Raw genomic sequence first — 20,528 nt, 5'->3', positions numbered from 1 at the left:
TTTAAAGATGAACGAAATACCGAGCCCGCAAATCTTCAGCAGTTTATATTAAAAAAGTAAGATGGCGGCCGCGAGAAGTTCGAATGTTCTTGGTTTAGGTAGAATTTCATTGCTTTCTCTTGGAATAACCACCGCAAGAAGTACCTTTTTAGCGCCTGTGAGTTCATTTCCAACAGTCGGTCGTCATAGCATTCACCTGAGCTCACCAGGTAACATAAGAAATGCCTTGTAAATTTCGTTAATAGACGCTCACTGCAAAACTCTGCCCTTAGAATGATGTTGTGACGTTATTTGCAAGTTATATAGTGTGGAACTTTGTCTTCTTATTTTCCAGTTGATGGAAGATACCATAACACCGCGCGAAAGATAAAGCTTCGCCGTTTTAAATTAGACCAGTTGAAAGCAAAACTTGACGTATGTATCATAACCCTGAAATAACCCAAATATTAGTTTTGTTCAGATTCACTTGTTTATATATATGTATGGGGAAGGAAAATCTGAAATGTCATTTGTTTGAAATTATTACGACCAAGGGATAAAGAACTATTAATTTAAAACTTTCTTGGTTGATCTCAGCAACCTCTCCCAGTAAATGATGTTTCGTGATGCCTGTTTTTATCTACATGTAACACAAGACGGACATCCTAGATTACCACAACAAAACTTATTTCTGTTTTTACTTACTTGACTTGAATTATGTTTTTGGTTGTTTGTTGCCAGGTAATAATAAATCATCAACTTCCCCGACTTTGAGTTAGTATTTTATTATTATTATTATTATTATTATTATTTTTGTTTACCTCCATCAGAGATTAGACGAAGAACAACGGCCAACTGGCTGTATACTATGCCCTATGAGAGGTGATGTGGAAATTGACTACAAAGTAAGTTTTCCCATGGTCAGTGTATAGAGAAGGAAGATGTCTGTTTACAAACATAGTTCTTGTTATGTAGATATTTTTCAGGAAAAGAACTCTCTGTTTCACTAGCCAACAGTTCTCTGGTTGGCATAGTGATAACAACAAGTAAACATCACTAGCATCCTTCCTATTGGAGCATGAACATCTAATTCCAATTCCTTAGAAGAACAGCAATTCTCATCAATTCTCATCATGAACAGTAATCAGCTATCACAGAGTGAGTCTCTGCAGACTGTAAACCATTTAATTAATTTCTTGCAGAATGTTCGCTTGCTGTCCCAGTTTGTCTCCCCACACACCGGAAGAATATATGGACGTACTTTGACTGGTCTGTGGTAATCTTAGCTCAATGATAATATTTTCCCTCTTGTTTTCTCTTGCCTGAACAAAAGATCACTTTGTTGACTGCAAACTGATGCACTGGAGTTATTAATCTAATAAGCTTGTTGATGACTTTAGAACAACTAAGCACATGAAAACCGTCATCTACGTGGGATTGAATAGCTTACGTACTGACAAACCTCTTTCTTGGCAGGTTTATGTGATAAAAAGCAAAAAGAAATAGCAAGAGCCATAAGAAGAGCAAGAGCTATGGGTATTACTTGATTGATCACTCTTGATTTTTTTTCCAGTACCTAAACTCAGATCAAAACTGTTTACTTCTCTTTTGTGTGTTTCTTTCAGGTTTCATGCCCGTGACAATGAAGTACCTTGATTTTCATGAAGATCCAAAGCTATTCTAGCAGCAATTTTGAGTGGCTTTTGAGTAATTTTAAAAAGCTTGCATCTGACTGTTCTAACTTGTAAATAAAATCAAACATTGATCCCTTGCAATACAGTTTTCTTTTTAAGGTTTCTTGTTACCCCTTTTGACAATGGGATGGGAGACAGGCTAACTACAGAGTACTGACAGAGATCAGACAAGGATGCTTGTCGTAAGGGTACACAAAGAGAGATTGAATTAGTTGTCAAGAACAGAAATTGACATTTAACAATCTCTTTTGTGTTGGACGTGGTTCATGCTTGGCAGTCGACAAAACAAGCTATTGCCTCATTTCACATCAAACCTGACCTCCCAAATACAAGGTGAATTCATTGTAACAAGTCAAACCAATGACCTGGTCAACTGCTCCACAACTGAGCTATAGGAGACTACAGAGAACAGGCATACAATTACTTTACTTACTAGTATCAAATGCGACAAACTTCCTGCAGACATCTAAGATTAGTTTTGTTGATAAGCAAGGATCCTTATAAGTAAAGGGTTTTTAAAACAATTTGAAGTAAAAACTAACGGTAAAAGCCTGCGATGTTTCGACCGAACTTCAGTCATTATCAAGCTTAAAAGTGAAGATGAAAATTTTGCGTCAGTATAAATATAAAACAAGTAAAAGTAAGTAAAGTATGAAAATATAAAAAAGGGTGTTAAGAACAATCAAATGCATGCAAGAATAACATAATTAAAATTGATTAAAAGCTAATTGAGTCTGACTGTACATTGATACTTAGTCTCAGTTCATTAATAAAAAACGTTTCATAAAGGAGACAGTCAAACTTGTTCTTGCACTTTTTTAAGATGGTAAAATTCTTGCTAAGATCCTTGGGCACATGAGAATGTTTCACACGATATGCAAGGAGCAAGAGGAAATAAATTGTGGCAAATGTAAAGGTCAGTAGAAACATGAGAACCATGCGAATAAGCAACAACATGGAAAGGTTAACCAAGTTCTCCCAACAGAAGTCGAAACTATAACCACGTAGGTTTGGCTTTTATTGGGAAAGTGGCTTGTATCAGTGTTTTATTATTAATATCCTCTATTTTTAGATGTCTGGCAATGTTCTGATTAGTCTGAAGTGTCAGCCATCATCCTTGCAGACAATGTACTGACATTTCCCTGCACTTTTCAATGAAATGCACTCTTAATTTCATGACCCAACTTAAGACTATTTTTTTTACCCTGCTTTCAACTACTTGTTATGTCGACAAAAAAGAGACCCTGAAATGAAACTAGTTTTAAAAAAATGTGCAGATAAAAATCTACCAATCACAATCCACATAAGTCACATTCTGAACCTTTTGAAGTGAACTTTTGTTTAGTTCACGTGATATTATTTGAAAGCACAGTGAAATGAGGTCACTCTAAGGAACATTTCCAACCATGTGTAAAGCCTATACCAAACAGAAACAAGTAAGAATAACCAGAATCAAAACTATAATACTCTTTTTTTGCCCCAAAACTCCCATACACACCTACAATCAAGGACAAAAGTAGTCGAGACACTACCAGAAAACAAACCTTCCCCCTTAGAGTGTAATTTATCCTATCTCCACTCCTCATATTTCATCCCCTTTCCCCTTTCCAGTGTTGTAACCACATGAGAGAACAAAAATTGACAAAGCCTGTTTCAACATTGATTAGGGGGTGGGGGTGGCTATTGACTTAAAAGGTGTTTTCGCTATCAAGGGAAATGTGGATTTCTGTTCAGAAATGTTCCACTTGCAGAAATGTCTTAGAGCAACACTTTTGTCCCTGATTGTAGCAACTCATAAAATTTGAACCTGTTCAAATCTTCCTTGACAATCACCACGTTTTCTCTCATAATTCTCATGCTTATTGAGAGTTAAAGAAATCTCCACTCCAAATGACTCATTCCCATGTGGCCAAAGCAACAAAATTATGCAAAAGTAATTAGAGAAAAAAATGTGCACCAAAACAACTTCAATGACTACTGAAAAGATGTGCTCAGAAGAAATCAAATTTAACTAAAACAAGTAGATAGTTATGTTAATAATATAATACATGGGTTTGTTTTAATACTTCAATCACAAATTGTATAAAACATGCAAATAAGTGACATTGCACTAATCTGTATTTACAGGAAAAATGGCACATACAAAACTTCTGTGTACAAGTCTTTAAAATTGTCCTTGATTGCAAAGTAGATTGGACAATTGAGAGGCTAGCAATTACACATAGCCTTTCTTTCAATTTGGAAATGAATCGTTTAATAAAAAAAAAACAAATGAATATATTTCCCTTTTGCTTAGAAAGTTCATCAAGTTTAGGAAGCACTGTCTGATAATGGCTATGTTGGATGCTTTCAAGCAAAGTCCAACAAGTTCCTTTGCAGTCTGGCTGTTTTGAGCTGACATTTTACTCAATAACCACACAGTGACAACTTACTAGTCACAAATTTGGGTTAACCAGCAGACCCTTCTTTGTTATGGGGTTCATTCACTTGCATCAAATTGCAATTAGGTAGATTTTAAATTTCATCTGAAAAACGTTTGCAGGTATTGTATCCTACATCCATAATATGACACCAGATGAGTACTAACAACATTAAATGGTGTTCAAATTTACGTAATTTGTTAATATATACTGTCATATGTTTCTAGCTCAAAGATAACATCTCAAAGTGTCTAATTTTTGTTTTTGAGAGGTTGCCCAATCCTAAACATGGTAAACTTAAATGTATAATTTATTAGGGTTTGATTCCTTTCAGTTTCAAGATGAACTTCACAGAATCCAGCCCAATTCCACAACAGAACTAGAGAAACTTAGTAATCTGAAAAACAGTCCTTTTTTAAAATGTCTTGATCGGTGCTAAAAAACTGGAGAAGATGATTCCATAGCAAGTTTCTTAGCAAATTTATCTTCATAGTCTGGTCCCCTAATATTGTCATCTATGGAATATGGTTGTGTTTCATCATCTGTTATGTCATCATCATTTTCTGGACTTGGATAATGTGAAACTTTCGCAGGAGTCTTCTGTTTCCGTCTTGAAGTTCTAGGAAAACTCTCAGAGTTGACAGAGGACTTATCCTCCATTGGAGCATCATTTTCATGTAGAATGGTTTGATCATTTGTCTCCATTGATTTATTTTCAGTGGATGTCATTGCATCTGTATTTTTGTTATCCGTGATAGGCATTTTTGATCCTTTTTCCTGCGCAGTTTTATTATCATTTTCTGTCTCCTGGTTGGATTCATTTGATACAGAATTTGGTTGTAGAGGTCGCTTTTCGTCCACTTCACATGGCACTGTAATAGTAAAAGGTAGTTATGTACCAGATTAATATCTACACAACTATTGCATTGAAAGCAAAGGTAAAATCGGAATGAATGAATGACTCAAATAAGGTCCAAGGTCCACAACTTGGTCTCTGTTCACCCTAAAAGCGTCAAACTTGGTCAAATGACCACGTTCAAGATGATCTTTCATGTGGTGGTGTTTATTGATTGATTAAAATTTGAAAGTCAGCCCAGTTCCCTGCCCAAATCCAAAATGAACAATGAAAGTAAAGAGACAGTATGGATAAACACAAGGTTGAGGTGAACCATCCTGACTGCTGTACAGAAGTGGGTTTACCCTGGGGAACTCCCATATGAAAAGGTCGGGGATGCTAGTCGTCTCGCTTAGGGATTTAAATCAAGGATTCTGGTCTCACTTAGGGTGATGACAAAACGCCACTATTTTAGCCTTCAACGTATCTTTTAGGGTGCAACGAAAAAAACAAAAATAAAACAAACAATCCAATTTTTAGTTCTTTTATTAGGCTTGATTTCCGCTGGTCTTTCAAGTCCGGTCTACTAGACCAGGCTCCTTTCTTGAACAGCAGCTGGTAATCGAGTCTATCCTGTTTTAAGTGGTATCTTTTAGAGGTGAAATAAAGCTTGAACCATGCTCCAATTGTTCTCCTTTAGGGGTCTAATTCAAATTTTCCGACAAGTATCCACAACCTTTTCATGTGGGAGTCCCTGAGCCTGGGTGGGTATAATAGAGAGCAAGCTGTTCTGTAATCAGAAGGCATGAGAAATTGTTTCCCACAATTCTCTGTGACAAAAAATCCTGGTATGAGCCAAGAATACCCACTCTATGCTTCTTCACACCCCACAATAGACAGTGTCATTTTTACACTGCAGTGGTACAGTATTGTTCTGAGGGTTATTTTTTTAAAGTGTTAAAACACAAGCAAAAGGAACAGCAGAATCAAGAGAAATGTTTTATCATGTTTCGATGATAATTATTTGAGCCAATACTGGAAAACCCTGCAAATATTATCACTACACATCCTATCATTAATAAAAACAATTTGTGTTAGTCACCATTTTTGCTGGCTTGTTGTTGTCGACATTCTTCCAGTTGCCTTTTTCTGCTTTCAACTTCCTCAGTTAACGATGATACAGTTGTTTCACTATTTTTTACTACTTCAACCAGTTCCTAAAAGACCAAAATTATTTCAATTACTGTAAGTATGCATATCAGTTTTAAAACAATGACGAATTATGGGAAGAATATCCACTACTTTAAGTTTGTTTTTGTTTGGCTGAATCATCATCATTCTGTCTGCTTTATGATGTATTTAAATTGGATTGTCCTTTGTTAGTTATCATGTTGTAATTAAGCAACATAAGTTAGTGTAGTGTGATTTATGTAGTGTTTAGTTTGTGCTGTATAAATTAGGGAGGGGGTCATTCTTAACCACAGATGAGGAGCAGTTGTTACTGGATTGCTGTAGGTGATATTAAGAGCAGCTTCGCCTAAATATCAACTAGACTTGGAAATAGCGAAAAAATCGAATTTCTTCAAACTCGCCCAGAATGAAGCCCTACGGGCACTAGTTACAAAAATATCATTTTAAGTTCGATAAATCAAAAATTATTTTTTTCTGCAATTTTTTCGTTTCGATGCCCCAAATCGGCCAAAATCCATTGAAAATGAGCGGCATATTCAGAGGCTCGTAAACTCAAAAGCAAAAATCTTCATTACAAACTGATTGCACGTCGTATTTGTACTTCCTTTCTTGTCTATTTAGAGCTAAATAGATCGTGATTTGATTAGAACTTAAATATTTGACGAATTTTTTAAGTTAACGACCCAAGACAGCTTTACAAGAGGTCTACATTTAGGGTATTTTCAAATGCTAAAAAGGCGTTCTGGTACAGGGCTTTTCCCGAAATGACTAGTTTGGTCTGAAAGAGCATTGTTTCTTCTTCAAATTACTGAAATAAAATTTTTGGGTAAATAAAATCGTGAGCGCTGAGATAGTGAACTAAATGCAGCTCTTCGTCCTGAAAACGTGACCTTTGACCCAAGCGTAACGAAACCAATTACTGCAAGAAAACCCGGAAGAAAAGCAAACGTTCCGTTATTTTGAAACAATTTCTAGTGATATCTCTCCGAAACCATGATTGCAAGAAACTATTTCCAGATATGAAATCTTGCAGGGTCAAAGACGGAGCTAAAGGGCGCATTTTGACACAATAACTTTGTTTGCTGAGAATTGAATTGCAGTCAATTCCAGTGAAATTTGCAAACTTGACGTATGTTAGCCGATACTTACCTGAATATTTATATTAATAGAAGAGTCGTCTTCTTGGATTAACCTTCAAAAGAGGCTGGACCCAGATTTGGAAACCTCTAAAAGAAGAAATATTTAATATTCCGTGACCTACCCGATGCTATAGATTCCATGCACATGCCAACCGCATGTTTGTCGTAAAACCAACTGAACTCCACTGACAGTTTCCATGGGCAACCCCAAAATAAACAATCTCCAAAAATGTAAAGTGAAATTGGCTGTCTTCATGAACAGTTAGAAGCTAGAGTCAAGTTCCATTACCTTTTAAAAATGCTTGATTCTACTTTGTTCACTCAGTCGTTACTGTCACGTTCGAATACTGCGTAGTATCGGTCACGCCAAAACACTGCAGACCTTGCAGACTGAGTAAGTTTCCCATACAAAGTCTTGTACGCGTTTGTCTATTGAATCAAAAGTCAAATACTGCGCTTGTGCAGCCTGTGGATAAATGACAAACTTTCAGATATATTTAACACTATTTTGTAGCTAGACCCAAGAGAAGGAGTCACAATGAAAAGCCCAAACAAGTGTCTGCAGTCTGCACGGTCTCCACTGTTTTGGCGTGACCGATTCGCGGCTTTCGAACGTGAGAGTAGTGAACAAAGTCGACGCAAACAAATAAAATCAAGCACTTTTTAAAGGCAATAGAACTTGACTCTAGCTTCTAACTGTTCATGAAGACAGCCAATTTCACTTTACATTTTTGGAGATTGTTTATTTTGGGGTTGCCCATGGAAACTGTCAGTGGAGTTCAGTTGGTTTTACGACAAACATGCGGTTGGCATGTGCATGGAATCTATAGCATTGGGTAGGTCACGGAATATTAAACATTTCTTCTTTTAGAGGTTTCCAAATCTGGGTCCAGCCTCTTTTGAAGGTTAATCCAAGAAGACGACTCTTCTATTAATATAAATATTCAGGTAAGTATCGGCTAACATACGTCAAGTTTGCAAATTTCACTGGAATTGACTGCAATTCAATTCTCAGCAAACAAAGTTATTGTGTCAAAATGCGCCCTTTAGCTCCGTCTTTGACCCTGCAAGATTTCATATCTGGAAATAGTTTCTTGCAATCATGGTTTCGGAGAGATATCACTAGAAATTGTTTCAAAATAACGGAACGTTTGCTTTTCTTCCGGGTTTTCTTGCAGTAATTGGTTTCGTTACGCTTGGGTCAAAGGTCACGTTTTCAGGACGAAGAGCTGCATTTAGTTCACTATCTCAGCGCTCACGATTTTATTTACCCAAAAATTTTAAATTTCAGTAATTTGAAGAAGAAACAATGCTCTTTCAGACCAAACTAGTCATTTCGGGAAAAGCCCTGTACCAGAACGCCTTTTTAGCATTTGAAAATAGGCTAAATGTAGACCTCTTGTAAAGCTGTCTTGGGTCGTTAACTTAAAAAATTTGTCAAATATTTAAGTTCTAATCAAATCACGATCTATTTAGCTCTAAATAGACAAGAAAGGAAGTACAAATACGACGTGCAATCAGTTTGTAATGAAGATTTTTGCTTTTGAGTTTACGAGCCTCTTAATATGCCGCTCATTTTCGATGGATTTTGGCCGATTTGGGGCATCGAAACGAAAAAATTGCAGAAAAAAATAATTTTTGATTTATCGAACTTAAAATGATATTTTTGTAACTAGTGCCCGTAGGGCTTCATTCTGGGCGAGTTTGAAGAAATTCGATTTTTTCGCTATTTCCAAGTCTAGTTGATATTTAGGCGAAGCTGCTCTTAAGAGGAAAGCCATTTTGGAGCATTTTGCAGTGCTAAATGGGGAATTTTATATAAGGGAATGTTTGCTTTGAAAAAATAATTAGGATTTAGTGTACATAACTAGTACCAGTCCCAAACCTCACATTAAAATTCTAAATCCTTAAAACTTGGAAGAAGAGAAGAAGAGTTCCGATTTTTCTCATGAATCAGAAACAACTTTACCTTCTTTATAATCGTACCAACGGAATTACTGTTCGCACTTAGGAAAATGGAAAGCTACTGTAGAATGTCTGTTAATAAGGGTGTTTATTACCTGATAGCTTTTATGATAATGTGAGTTTTAGAACACCCATACAGAGCATTAAGCATGTGGATGTTCATAATCTGTTGACACTGACTTAAACTTTCAGATTTAGATGTCTTTCAAGTTTTAGGGTTTTTTCTATTCTGGTCACATAACTGGTCAAATGTGGCAACTTTTGCAGGACTTTTCAATGGAACAAAAGGTCTGTGCAAATTAAAGTGCAGGCATCAAACACACCCTCATAATCTTTGATAGCCTACAACCAGGCTCACATTTGGGAACACATGTGAGCAACAAAGCGAGAATTCAAAAGTGAAGCGGCCCGGTGGGAAGGAGTCTGGTGAAGAGGCACAAAGAAAGGGCGTGGCTTTGTCACTCACACGCCACTCGTGCTCTAATCCCCAAATGTGAGCCTGCTGACAGACTGAATCTTTGATTACTGCTAGCGATTAAGAGTTTACTTTCAGAAGTAGATGCTTATCAGCCACACACACCTGTAGCTTTTTCATCATGGTAATATACATGCCATGCATGTTAGAAGCTTGTTGTATACATCCTTTGTTGTCAACAAAGTCATTCCTGCAAGCCGACATGAACTACATGTCATTATTATCAATAGACTACAACTAAACATAAAATGCCTCAATCTGATGAATTATTTTCACATATTAAATATCGTTCTATTTATCCAGACAACACAATATTCTAAGTCACATATCACTGGTCATTACCTGTAAGAATCGATTACTTCATGAAACAGACTAGACGTGGCCTGAGCAGAGTGGCAATTGAGTCTGTACTCGGAATGTGATGTATCTCCAAGGTTTAGAATCTGCACTTGAACTGGCTCAAAATGCCTGACATGAATTTAAGAACACATTTATTTAACATTACATGTGCCCCCTTTGTTAATCTGCTTTCAAAAGCCATAGTTATGGAAGTTAGCATGTGAAATAAATAAAGATGTAGTAGATTACAGAGTTGCAAGCAGAAATAACAGAAAACTGTTCACTACCCAATTAACAATAAGATTATTAACATGATTTCCGCTGAACACTCAAGCAATAATGGCAAAAACAAAGTTACCAAAAAAACCTTATAGCATGGTAATATTTTGAATTAAGGTAAGAAGATCTTATCAAGACTTTAGCTCTCAAGCTGACCCCGCAAGAGAAAACTGAACTTGAAGTTATCCATATTTCAATAAAAATGGACATTTCGCATTAGTTGAAAACACAACAACACACGCATTAAGCATTCTTACGAGATTTGACATTAAATTTCTCGAGAATGCTTGGAGATTTAATTGCGTGGTCACCTAGAAAAATGAATTAAAGTGACATGTTTTAAATAGTATTCAAAAACTTGCTGTGCTGTGAGTAGATTTTTAGCAAGTAATTTTTGCACTTATTGCTCAAACTTTGAGCAGAATCCATCTTAATTTTTGTTCTTGATTTCTATCTTGTGATAGTTGACAAAGGTGCAGCCTGAGGCACATATCACACATAGAAATCTGGAGCAAATAATCACTAAGTATCAATCTACCAGTCAGTAAAAACTTTATCTAAATCCTTTGCACAGACACTTCAAAAATCCAAAGAAGCAGCAGCCATTTTGTTAACAGCCACATACTGCTAGGCTGCCCACTATCTACAACAGAATAGATGGTGAGTAGCTTAGCCAAAAAGAAAACACTATTCATGATAGACTGTTTAAATAGATCAGTATAATCATATCAACAGCAAATCTAGGTTATGATAAGGTCACAACCAATCAATTCTTAATAATCCACTGACAGAAAGTGAATACAATACTGACAATGATCAACTAAAGATTCAGTCTACGGATGGAAATTAATTTTTAATTTTAAAACGTCTACAGACATACCCTCCATCGTGTACAGAACGGCAAAAGCTGTAGTCTAATTTGTGAGTAGCCATATCTCTGGACATGTGTGCTGTGAAGATTGCCATGATGAATTCTTGAAGAAAGAAAGAAATCATATGATATTACAGCGAAATCTGTATTAAGCAGACACCATATTAAGCAGGCACCCTCTATTAAAGTGGTACTATGATCAAATTTTGACCCCTGATTTTTTTGGTGTATCATATAGAATGACATGAAAGAATAAAAACGCCGTTTACAGTTTGCAAATATCTGCATTAGTTCCCGAGATATTTAAGTTTGAAAGATGTGTAAAATATGTAAATGAGATAACTGATGACGTCATATACTTAACCCAATATTATATCAAGTATATAAATTGAGCTATCTTGGCCAATTTGCAGCACAGACCAATGAAACCTGGTAGGTAATAGTTCTACAGGCAACACACCTACAGCCATAACAAATTCTGTTTTCATGGCAACTCACTCTTTTCCAGTCCCCACCCACTTTATTTCAATATTTTAGTGATTTTCAGCTCAAAAAACATTAAACAAGGCCATGAACTCGAACTAACATATTCACATGCCTGCTAGATCATGCATATGAGGCACCATTAGCAAATGTCAAAATGCAATACCAAAGGTGGCCAGAAAAGCCATTGATATTGGGGAGGTCTGGAACCCAGTATGTTGCCATGGTAACAAAACTGTCATGCTCATATTGTGAAGCACATTTAGAAGAATGTTACTGCAAAGTATCAAACATTTCTGATACAAATTGGCTGAGATATCCTTCTTCATTATATTTCATGAAAATTTGGTTGTGTATGACGTCATCGTTTGGCTAATTTGCATATTTTAAAAACTTGAATATCTCTAGAACGAAAAGAGATATTTGAAAATAGTAAACAGCATTTTTCTTCTCATACAGACTACTTGTTTATGTTTTAAAATGGTTTAGATAGGAAAGATGCGATTTTCATCATAGTACCACTTTAAGTGCATACCAGCTTGAGTCCCAAAATTTTCTTTGCACATCTACTGTAAAATAAACCTGTATTCAGTGGACACCTCTGTTAAGCGGATGCAGTCACAAATGTTAGGCCATTTTGTTGCATAAAACCTGCAATAAGCGGACACTTTAAAGGCTTTTTACTTCTAAAAGCTCAGCTCAGACTCCTTTAACGTTGTTCAGTGATGTCCTTTTAAAGCTAAGTAGATTACAGATTGATGCATTGACTGACTGGACATTGTGCTATGGGCTGTCTTTGATCTTACACTGTGTTACACTCTTACAAAAGGGTTAATAATAAACTATTATTGCACATTATATTAGAACCTGTTTTGAGCGGACACCTTGTATTAAGAGGACACTAGTGAATGTCCCAAGGGTGTCCGCTTAATACAGTCAGGTTTCACTGTAAGTATTATATTCTCACACAGTACTGAGAGGTATGCCAAGATGATGGCATACCTTCTATATAGCTAAACCATCGTTTCAAACAGGCCTAACTTTGCCCAAAAAAGATAAAGAAAAGAACTACCAAGAATTTAACAAAAAATGTTAAATTATACCCAAGCAGGGTTTGTAGTTGTAAAATAAAACCAAACAAAACAAAAATTAAAAGTTATTAAATAAATTTAATTGCTTTGTTTACCAAAAGATATTGGTTATAGTATGGGGTAAGGGTGTCAGTGTCCCAGCATCCCATGGGTTTGGAATTGGGAAAGCGAATCCTTTTCCCTTTTTCCCTTTCTCCAGTGATCAGGGTACAATGCATTGAATTCTAAAGTAGGGGTTTCATTACTTATTATTTTCAGCAGGAGGGCAACTGTTTTTCACAAGTGGGCACAATTTTTTGAACTGAACTTCTTTATAAGAAGACCTTTCCTCTACATGGTCAAACCAGGCAGGCAAAATTGTCTTCACACCAGGCTTTTAGCCAGGTGGCCCTCTGTCCATCCTGGGGACAGCCACTTTTCAGGAGAAAATAAATAAATAACGCAGAGATCTTGTTGATTTGCAGTCAGTGATTTCAAATAGTTTTAGAACTAAATCACTTGATTTCTATAGATTTCTTATTTCTACTTTAGTTTTCTTTGGTTACTTCAGTGGTGAATACCATGTAGTCTTTTCTCATTTGCATCCATGTAGAAGACATGGGTTACCAAACCGATTTTAAAGAAAGGAACTTCCTGTAACCAGCAAGAAGTTTTCCTACTCAGAAGTGCTTGTTGGTGGCTACATGAAGAGCTAACTTGTGAACCAGCACATGTTAGCAGGAGGTGTTAGCACAACCAAAAGCGTACTTCACACCCAGTCAATTTGCCCGGTGCTCCACCCTTGATGAAACCCCTGCTAAAGCAGTCAGACATAGCATGGGTTGAGAAGGGGAAGGTCTTAGGTAACAGTTCAATTCTTCAGGGAATTCATAGAAAAACTTGCTGTTACCAGATGACTTATCAAGCAAGGTTTCATGCATTACAAGTGTAGACAAACTAAAATTATACCAATAAAGAAGGAAAGGAAAACAACCAAAATGATGACATGTTGCTAATTTTAAAATCACCTTTGGTAGGGATGAAGTTGAACTTTTTAATAAGATTATGATGGATAATTCTTTCCCTCATTGAAACCAAGCCTTGGGTATTGCGACGAAACTTAAACCAGCCAATGACTTTCTGCAAATACAATTATACAAATGATAAATAAAATCAGTGTCCACTAAATGACTTCACTGTTAGTTCCACAAGCTATACAACAAGGTATGTAATCACTTTAAACTCTCAAAAATGTTGCCATCGATTGTTTAACAAAATGTGACAGCATTAATCAGGAGGCCATGTTAATGTTGTTTACTAATGGAGGATGACTGCAGTATTACAGAAGGTGAATGTATGTTAGTTGTGTTTATTGCTAGCAACTTTGAAAATATACGGACCATCTCTGAACAAGTAACTACGACTGCACCAGGCTACAAACATCAAAAATCTGCTAAAACCATACCTAGCACACTGCAAGATATCTGATTATAGTACTACTGCCGGTATATGAAATGTAAGCCCAAACATTTACAAACTTAATACCAATTTACTAAGTAGCCTTATGCTATGGCCAAGCATTAGGTTGCATATTTGTGCAAGTAGAATCTAGTACTAAGAAATCCATAATATTATAATTATTACTTACTTCAGTCTTTTCATTATCGTTATTGAGTTCCTCTGAAACAGTATCCTCAACTATATCGCCGACACCAGTGTAGAAACTGTTTAGAAAATCAAATTCAGATAGGTATTAAATTACTCTAATTCCATGTACATTTTCTGGATATAGTCAAACCTTTGAAGAATAGATGGGTGACTGATCAACACAGTAGACTGTTTAACTCAGGTTTAATTAATAATATGCTGATACACTGTATATCAACATAATTATTAAACTATTTTATTACATGGCTTGTGTTTGTAGCCAATATAACATGTGCTCTGATTGGCCAATTGTACGGCATTATTCTCCCCTAATGCCCATGAGCCGATTACGGACCTGCAAAACCAAAGTAAAAAGCCATATAATAATAAACTTATTCACCTCGAACATTCGGTCTTGGTCTGAGATTTTCCCGTGAAGACCTCACTCTCGGTTAATAAGTTGTTAATAATGTAATAATATTATTAATTGTTAATAATGTAATTATTAATACAGTGGAACCATGTTAATACGGACACCAAAGGGACATGATAAAGTGTCCGCATTATCCGGGTGTCTGTATTAAGCAGGCTAATTTAAGAGAAAATATATGAGCTTTTTAGTTGTCGGGACAAAGAAAACTGTCCATTAGAAGCAGGTGTCTGTATTAAGCGGGTGTCCGTAGAGTGGGGTTTTACTGTATGTATAAAATATAATAAATTACTGTGCATGGTAGCCTAATGGTTAGTGCATTTGACTCTAGTTTGTGAGGTCCAGCTACGTGAGGTGGGTTGGTTTAGCCTGAGCAAACAGATATTTCCTGATGCTCTTGGTCTTCTTTCCTTGCTTGAGAGACTTCAGTCACAGATTCAACACAAACAGTTCAATTCCAATGAAATTGCTCTACTAAGATCTGAGTATTGTCTTTGATTGGTGATAGATGTTGACTAAGTTTAGAATTTTCACATCAACTCAATAATCAAACTAGTATGCTTAGAAACATATTTTTGGCTAGTAGAGCAACAGGTCAAGTCTCAGATGTCTCTAAAAAACAGGAATGATTGAATGTGCAAACACTGATGGCTGTCTGCTCAGCTAGAGTTATTGCATTGTTTTCTTGGGTAAGAAACTCAACTTGCTATGAGAAAAGACCTGCAGCAAGGGAAGGAACAGTTAATAATTTTGATCTCTTCCCAGATTTTGCATTTTTTTTGTATTTATTGTTGTATTTCACTTACAATAACAATCAAAATAACATGTGGGGGCACTGAAATGTATGGGTGTTATACCATCTCTCTGAGTTACAAAGACTTATGTTTGGTTGTTTAGGGAGGGAATGATTATGGATTGGCATACAGATCTGGATTTGTTTGTTTTTTTTATTTTTTTTTTTTTTCAACAATATTTGGATTTGTTTTCTTATTTTTTAACAATTAGTATTTATATTTGCTTTTAGAATGTATTACATTTGTTATATGCACGTCTGAGTGTAATTTTTCCATTCAATGCTTAAAATTCCTGGCACAGGTCGCTATCAAGTTGATAAGTGATAACAAAATTAACTAAACCGTCCACTGGAGCACGATTTATCGAATGGATAGTGTTATTCATTCTTTGAAACCCAGACCCGTGCGTATGCAAGCTTTGTGTTGATCTTTTTTAGCAGAATACCGGTACTTGTACCACAACCGTAAGTTTTCAACATTTGGTAAACTTCTTATTGTTATACTAGGTTCCATTCCAGGTTTTAGATGAGCATCATTAATAAAGCTAACAATTTTAACTGACCTCTTCACCACATCACACTAATGTAAACTATGCAAGCTTATGCAATTAGTCACTTCCTGTATCCATACTTTCGCCTACCTATGCACTTTTCCAAAGGGAACGAAACCTTGAATTGCTGTAAACGAAGAACATTCAACTCATCATTAACAGAGGACACGATCCGTCAAGTGAAAGAAGAGAAAACAACGCAAACAAACGAAACACTTACTCGCTACTCGCTCGTGTGTCAAGTTTTCTGACTGCGAATCGGTGATAGTGTTGACAATACGGCTTGTGATCTGGCCTAATAAAAGCCCCTCCTAAAATAACAGGGTACAAAATAAGTCAAAATCAACACATTAAATCATTGAGATATTCAAAAGTGATTCACTTACCACGTCTCCCTCGCTATTTTCTAGTTCGTAAATCAACGAAGAGAACACACAACCGGATAAGCAAACCTCCATCTTGATTTTTGATGAATCCGCTGTATTCGATTTTTTGTCGCGGGCTCAGTATGGGGCCGGGAACTCGGGTAGGCCTGCCCAAGAACTCTACGGACTCAAAAAGAGGCGGAAGGGTGCCTGGACAAGGAGAAACTGGGGCAATATTTGCAGTTTGCGCTTAATATTTTACAATTGAAAAAGTAGCAAGAGATGGGGCCCATGAACATGGGGTTGGGTTTTAATAAAGGGTACGGGAAGTGAGAAGTGCAGACCTTCCATTTCTCTCCCCACAAGCACAGAACACCCAGACTCACAGCAGGAGGCAGCAGGACCGTTCTCCCTTGTGAAGATAACTTTTCATTTCATTATGCATTAGAACTGGATTGATGATCAACAGTCAGTTGGCTTTGTCGATAACGTTCAAACTTGGACTCCTGTTTTGACAATTTCTAGTTCAGATCTGGAGCAAAAACAAAGTTTGAAACAGCAATAACACAATTAAAAACGTCGGCGTTGGTTAACTTTCAATCCTCCTCTAACTGAGCCCGATTGAGTCAGATTGTAACCTTATTTTTAAAAGCAATCTGAAAAAATACAGCAAACTAGTCAATTTGTTTCCTGTACATGCAGGATAGAAGGAGTTGGTTATTGGAGATCGCTTTGATAAGATAAGGTTAAGGAGACCTTGTTTATTCAGGAGTTGCAGCCAGCATTGAACGTCAATGTCAGCAGTGAAAAGCTTTTACTATATTACTGAGGAAAGCTTTTTCATTGTGTCACTTCACAGACAGTTTCCGTTTGAAACGTCTTAATTTTTTACTGCAGATATTTTCTGTCTAGGTTCCACACCCCCAATGATACAGTATAAATAGCTTTTCAAAACATTTTAATGGTTATACTTTTGAACATGTATATCGACTAGCATACGAGACGTCAAGTCTATAAAATGCATGTTTTCAAAAATGTTTTTCACCGCTGTTTGTGTTATATTTTTATTCAAGATAAGGTAAGTTGCCTATCTTATTCTGACAAGAAGAAGTTTTTCAAGATAATCTATTTAGCAGATAACAGTAACGTGAGGGGCGTGGAGTACCGACTTTTCCTCATATTTTCTTAAGTAACATTAAAAACAGGACTAGACATCGCTGCACAGAGTTAACAGGCAATTTCATTTCTCAATTACAGTACTTGTACACGTCAGAGACTTTATTTTGATTAATAATCTTTCTTACAATCGTAATATAATATATATGCCTCGATTTGAGGAATGTACAAATAAAGAAAACTATAACAATTTGACCTTCATACCAAACATATAAATTTGAGGAAGGAGTTTCGAGGTTATCCCTAGGTACAGGAAACTCCCCTAAAAAAATTATAATAATAGTTTTAAAAAAAGTATAAAACTGTGCATCATAGTAAATCTTCATTAATTTGCCACGCGGAGAACGTGACCATTGAAAATTATAATTTAATTTTAATTATTTTCTTAAAAGCACTCGTCTTGTTTTGTTCGCAAGTTTTCTTCCTTGTTACACGTCAATATGGATGCGTTTGTGGCGGTTCAGATTTCCCGATTGCGAGAACCGCTGATAACAAATATCGCACTGGTATGGTTTCTCACCAGTGTGCGTGCGCATGTGTTTGGTGAGCGTGGAGCTGTCCGCGAAGGCCTTGGTACAAACTCGACATCGGTAAGGTCGTTCACCATTGTGAGTGCGCATATGCGTGGTGACGGACGAAGACTGGGAAAATTGGCGGCTGCAGATGTGACACTTGAATGGTTTTTCACCGGAGTGGATGCGGAAGTGCGCTGTGAGATTAGCAGCCTGTGAGAAGGACTTCAGGCAGACCAGACATTGGTAAGGCTTTTCACCACTGTGCGTGCGCAGATGAAGCCTCAAGGTAGACAATCTCGCGTACGATTTTCCACACACGGGGCATTTCTTAGGGCCATCATCACGGAGGTATTCCCTGGAAGGTACTCTGGGGGACCCAATAGCAACTGGGTTTAAAAACTTGTGCATGTAGGGAGGAAATGATCGTAGATATGGAAGGCCGTTACCATACAGTACTGGAGCTGGTCCGAACGCGGGCATGCCGGTGTGCGAAGCTCCAGGCAGATACGGAGCCGACAGGGGTCTGGGTGGGAACAAGCCTTGGCCGTGATTGAAGTGGAGGAAGCCTGGGGGCAAGTGATGGACTGGATGAAAGGCAGACCGCCCCATTGTAGAATGATGCATCAGTGGAAACCTGACCAGGAACAAACACAAGGACATAACGACAAGGATATTACAAATATACAAACGCCTTATATTCAACGTCTCTAACCCTTACAATTTAGCGGTAGTCCGACCTCGAGATAGCAGTTCTCCGTACTGCTTGTCAATAGTCTTGGTAGAATTGAAAAATTAAATTAGAATTAGAAATGCACGTATTTCATTTTATTATTATTTTTTCCCAACTCCCCTGTAGCTGGGAAAAAAAATTGAATGGTACAACTAACGGCCTCTCTTAAAGGATTTCTGCTGAAGTCGACAAGATCAGTGTCCTGAAGTTCAAGTAAATTAACTAACTTAAGAATAATCTGAGGACTACGAAAGTGATAAAGCGATACAATAATTTCACTTGAAAACTCTTTCTTTCAGGGTGCGAAATGGTGTGACGTAGAAAAGAACACATGAATCGATGTTACGTAAGTGTTCGGTACTGTTGCATCAGTGTGACAAGTCGAGGTTTGGCCAAAATGTGATTCTGACTCCCTTTCCATTCGCTGGCGGGATTAAATCAAGAATTTCGAGAGGAAATATTTACTTCAAACCAACTGAAGCCGGTCTGTTATTTCACGAGAGATTGTCCAGGCACTTAATGACTTTGTGTTCCCACAGGAGAGAATAAAAGGACTCTCGGTTCGCGTACTTGAAAGTTGTAACTAGAGTGCAGCTTATCAAATCTTGTTACCTCGATCGAATTTGAAAACCTCGTCGATATATAAAAGTGACTACTGCCATCACTATGTAGTGGAAGGTTGCCGTTAAGTTACTAAGCTGAATAAATTGTTATAGGTCATTTTTGATGAAAGAGTGGATAAGCTAATCACATTTGAGAACTAATTACAATTTACTTCTCCTCATTACTTCACTCAATATTTCATAATTTGTTTTTAAACTGTGTGTTGAATAATCTCTCTTCTGGCGGAGTGTGATGCAGGACCTATAAGAGCTCGGTTAAATTTATGATCGCAACATTTCTAGTCGCTAGCTTCGTGCTACGTACTGAAATCGAAACTGATCGGAGTCGGAGGATATGGGCGTTCGCTCTTTGGTTGTGAAAAAGACTAATTATAAGTTCAGTCTCTGATATTTTTTCCTGCCGTTTTCGTGATAAACTGCCTTATTGCATTGGTGACCGAGATTTGTCCATTTTTTCAATGCTACCTAAACTCAAAAGGAATCGGAAAAAAATATAAAGATAACTTACGATGAATTTGACCCTCCGTTGACCGAAAACACGGGACCAACAGCAGTTTGACGATCTGTTCCTCTTTCTGAGTCCAGATTCTGTTCCTGTATGAGCGACTGGGAATTCTTGGCGGTGATCGCTTGTTCTTCACTTTTGGAACTCATCTTGGGAGATTTTTGAAAATTCTGTTTAGAAATGAATTGGTCTCAAAGTTAGGGATAAAATCATTTATTGCAACATCGAAAACCGTCAAACTCTTTACCATTTGGTTTTCCTACGAAAGATATTCACTGATGTTTCATTACACTTCATTTTTCAGTTGTTCCTGGTTTTTCAAAGGAGCAGATGATAAAGACTTGAATGTATCTGACATATTGCGCTCTAGCTTCAACATCACGAGTTTCTAGATTTGTACAGAACTCAAGCGAAAAATACTGCGAATTTACTTTACCTGCAAAGTAACATGAC

At 36.9% G+C, this 20,528-nt stretch overlaps 3 protein-coding genes across 3 annotated transcripts; 1 reads left to right on the top strand and 2 right to left on the bottom strand.

The window, feature by feature from the left end:
* Positions 1–34: 34 nt before the first annotated feature.
* LOC110056963 (uncharacterized) lies at positions 35–1,754 on the top strand. The gene is made up of 6 exons (XM_020763531.2): positions 35–209; positions 335–414; positions 810–884; positions 1,182–1,248; positions 1,456–1,515; positions 1,605–1,754. The coding sequence occupies exons 1-6, from the start codon at positions 62–64 to the stop codon at positions 1,661–1,663; spliced, it is 489 nt and encodes a 162-aa protein (XP_020619190.1). The 5' UTR covers positions 35–61; the 3' UTR covers positions 1,664–1,754.
* Positions 1,755–2,668: 914 nt separating this feature from the next.
* On the bottom strand, positions 2,669–16,637 carry LOC110056961 (BRCA1-A complex subunit Abraxas 1-like). Its single transcript, XM_020763528.2, has 10 exons — positions 16,548–16,637; positions 16,382–16,472; positions 16,252–16,288; positions 14,389–14,464; positions 13,769–13,880; positions 11,197–11,290; positions 10,041–10,166; positions 9,804–9,888; positions 6,031–6,145; positions 2,669–4,965 (listed from the first exon to the last, which is right to left on the bottom strand). The coding sequence occupies exons 1-10, from the start codon at positions 16,617–16,619 to the stop codon at positions 4,529–4,531; spliced, it is 1,245 nt and encodes a 414-aa protein (XP_020619187.2). The 5' UTR covers positions 16,620–16,637; the 3' UTR covers positions 2,669–4,528.
* A 984-nt stretch (positions 16,638–17,621) lies between these two features.
* Positions 17,622–20,224, bottom strand: LOC110056923 (uncharacterized). Its single transcript, XM_020763481.2, has 2 exons — positions 20,079–20,224; positions 17,622–18,851 (listed from the first exon to the last, which is right to left on the bottom strand). Exons 1-2 carry the CDS (start codon positions 20,222–20,224, stop codon positions 18,131–18,133), a joined length of 867 nt encoding a protein of 288 aa, XP_020619140.2. The 3' UTR covers positions 17,622–18,130.
* Between the last annotated feature and the right edge of the window lie 304 nt (positions 20,225–20,528).

This window comes from Orbicella faveolata, unplaced genomic scaffold, assembly GCF_042242905.1.
Source record: "Orbicella faveolata isolate gen_17 unplaced genomic scaffold, um_ofav_v1 contig_1, whole genome shotgun sequence".
NCBI lineage: Eukaryota > Metazoa > Cnidaria > Anthozoa > Scleractinia > Merulinidae > Orbicella > Orbicella faveolata.
The sequence above is the reverse complement of the archived record's forward strand: the minus strand, read 5'-3'. Positions and strand labels throughout refer to the sequence as shown.

Bases quoted from the DNA above. Each gene is read 5' to 3' on its own strand.
- LOC110056923 (XM_020763481.2), bottom strand. From the start codon at position 20,224: ATGAGTTCCAAAAGTGAAGAACAAGCGATCACCGCCAAGAATTCCCAG. The intron at 18,852-20,078 runs GTAAGTTATCTT...GTTCCTGGTCAG, and splicing joins AACGGAGGGTCAAATTCATC to GTTTCCACTGATGCATCATT.
- LOC110056963 (XM_020763531.2), top strand. From the start codon at position 62: ATGGCGGCCGCGAGAAGTTCGAATGTTCTTGGTTTAGGTAGAATTTCA. The intron at 415-809 runs GTATGTATCATA...TACCTCCATCAG, and splicing joins AGTTGAAAGCAAAACTTGAC to AGATTAGACGAAGAACAACG. The intron at 885-1,181 runs GTAAGTTTTCCC...AATTTCTTGCAG, and splicing joins ATGTGGAAATTGACTACAAA to AATGTTCGCTTGCTGTCCCA.
- LOC110056961 (XM_020763528.2), bottom strand. From the start codon at position 16,619: ATGGAGGTTTGCTTATCCGGTTGTGTGTTCTCTTCGTTGATTTACGAA. The intron at 13,881-14,388 runs GTAAGTAATAAT...TTGTATTTGCAG, and splicing joins ACGATAATGAAAAGACTGAA to AAAGTCATTGGCTGGTTTAA. The intron at 6,146-9,803 runs GTGTGTGTGGCT...TTGGTCTTTTAG, and splicing joins CCATGATGAAAAAGCTACAG to GAACTGGTTGAAGTAGTAAA.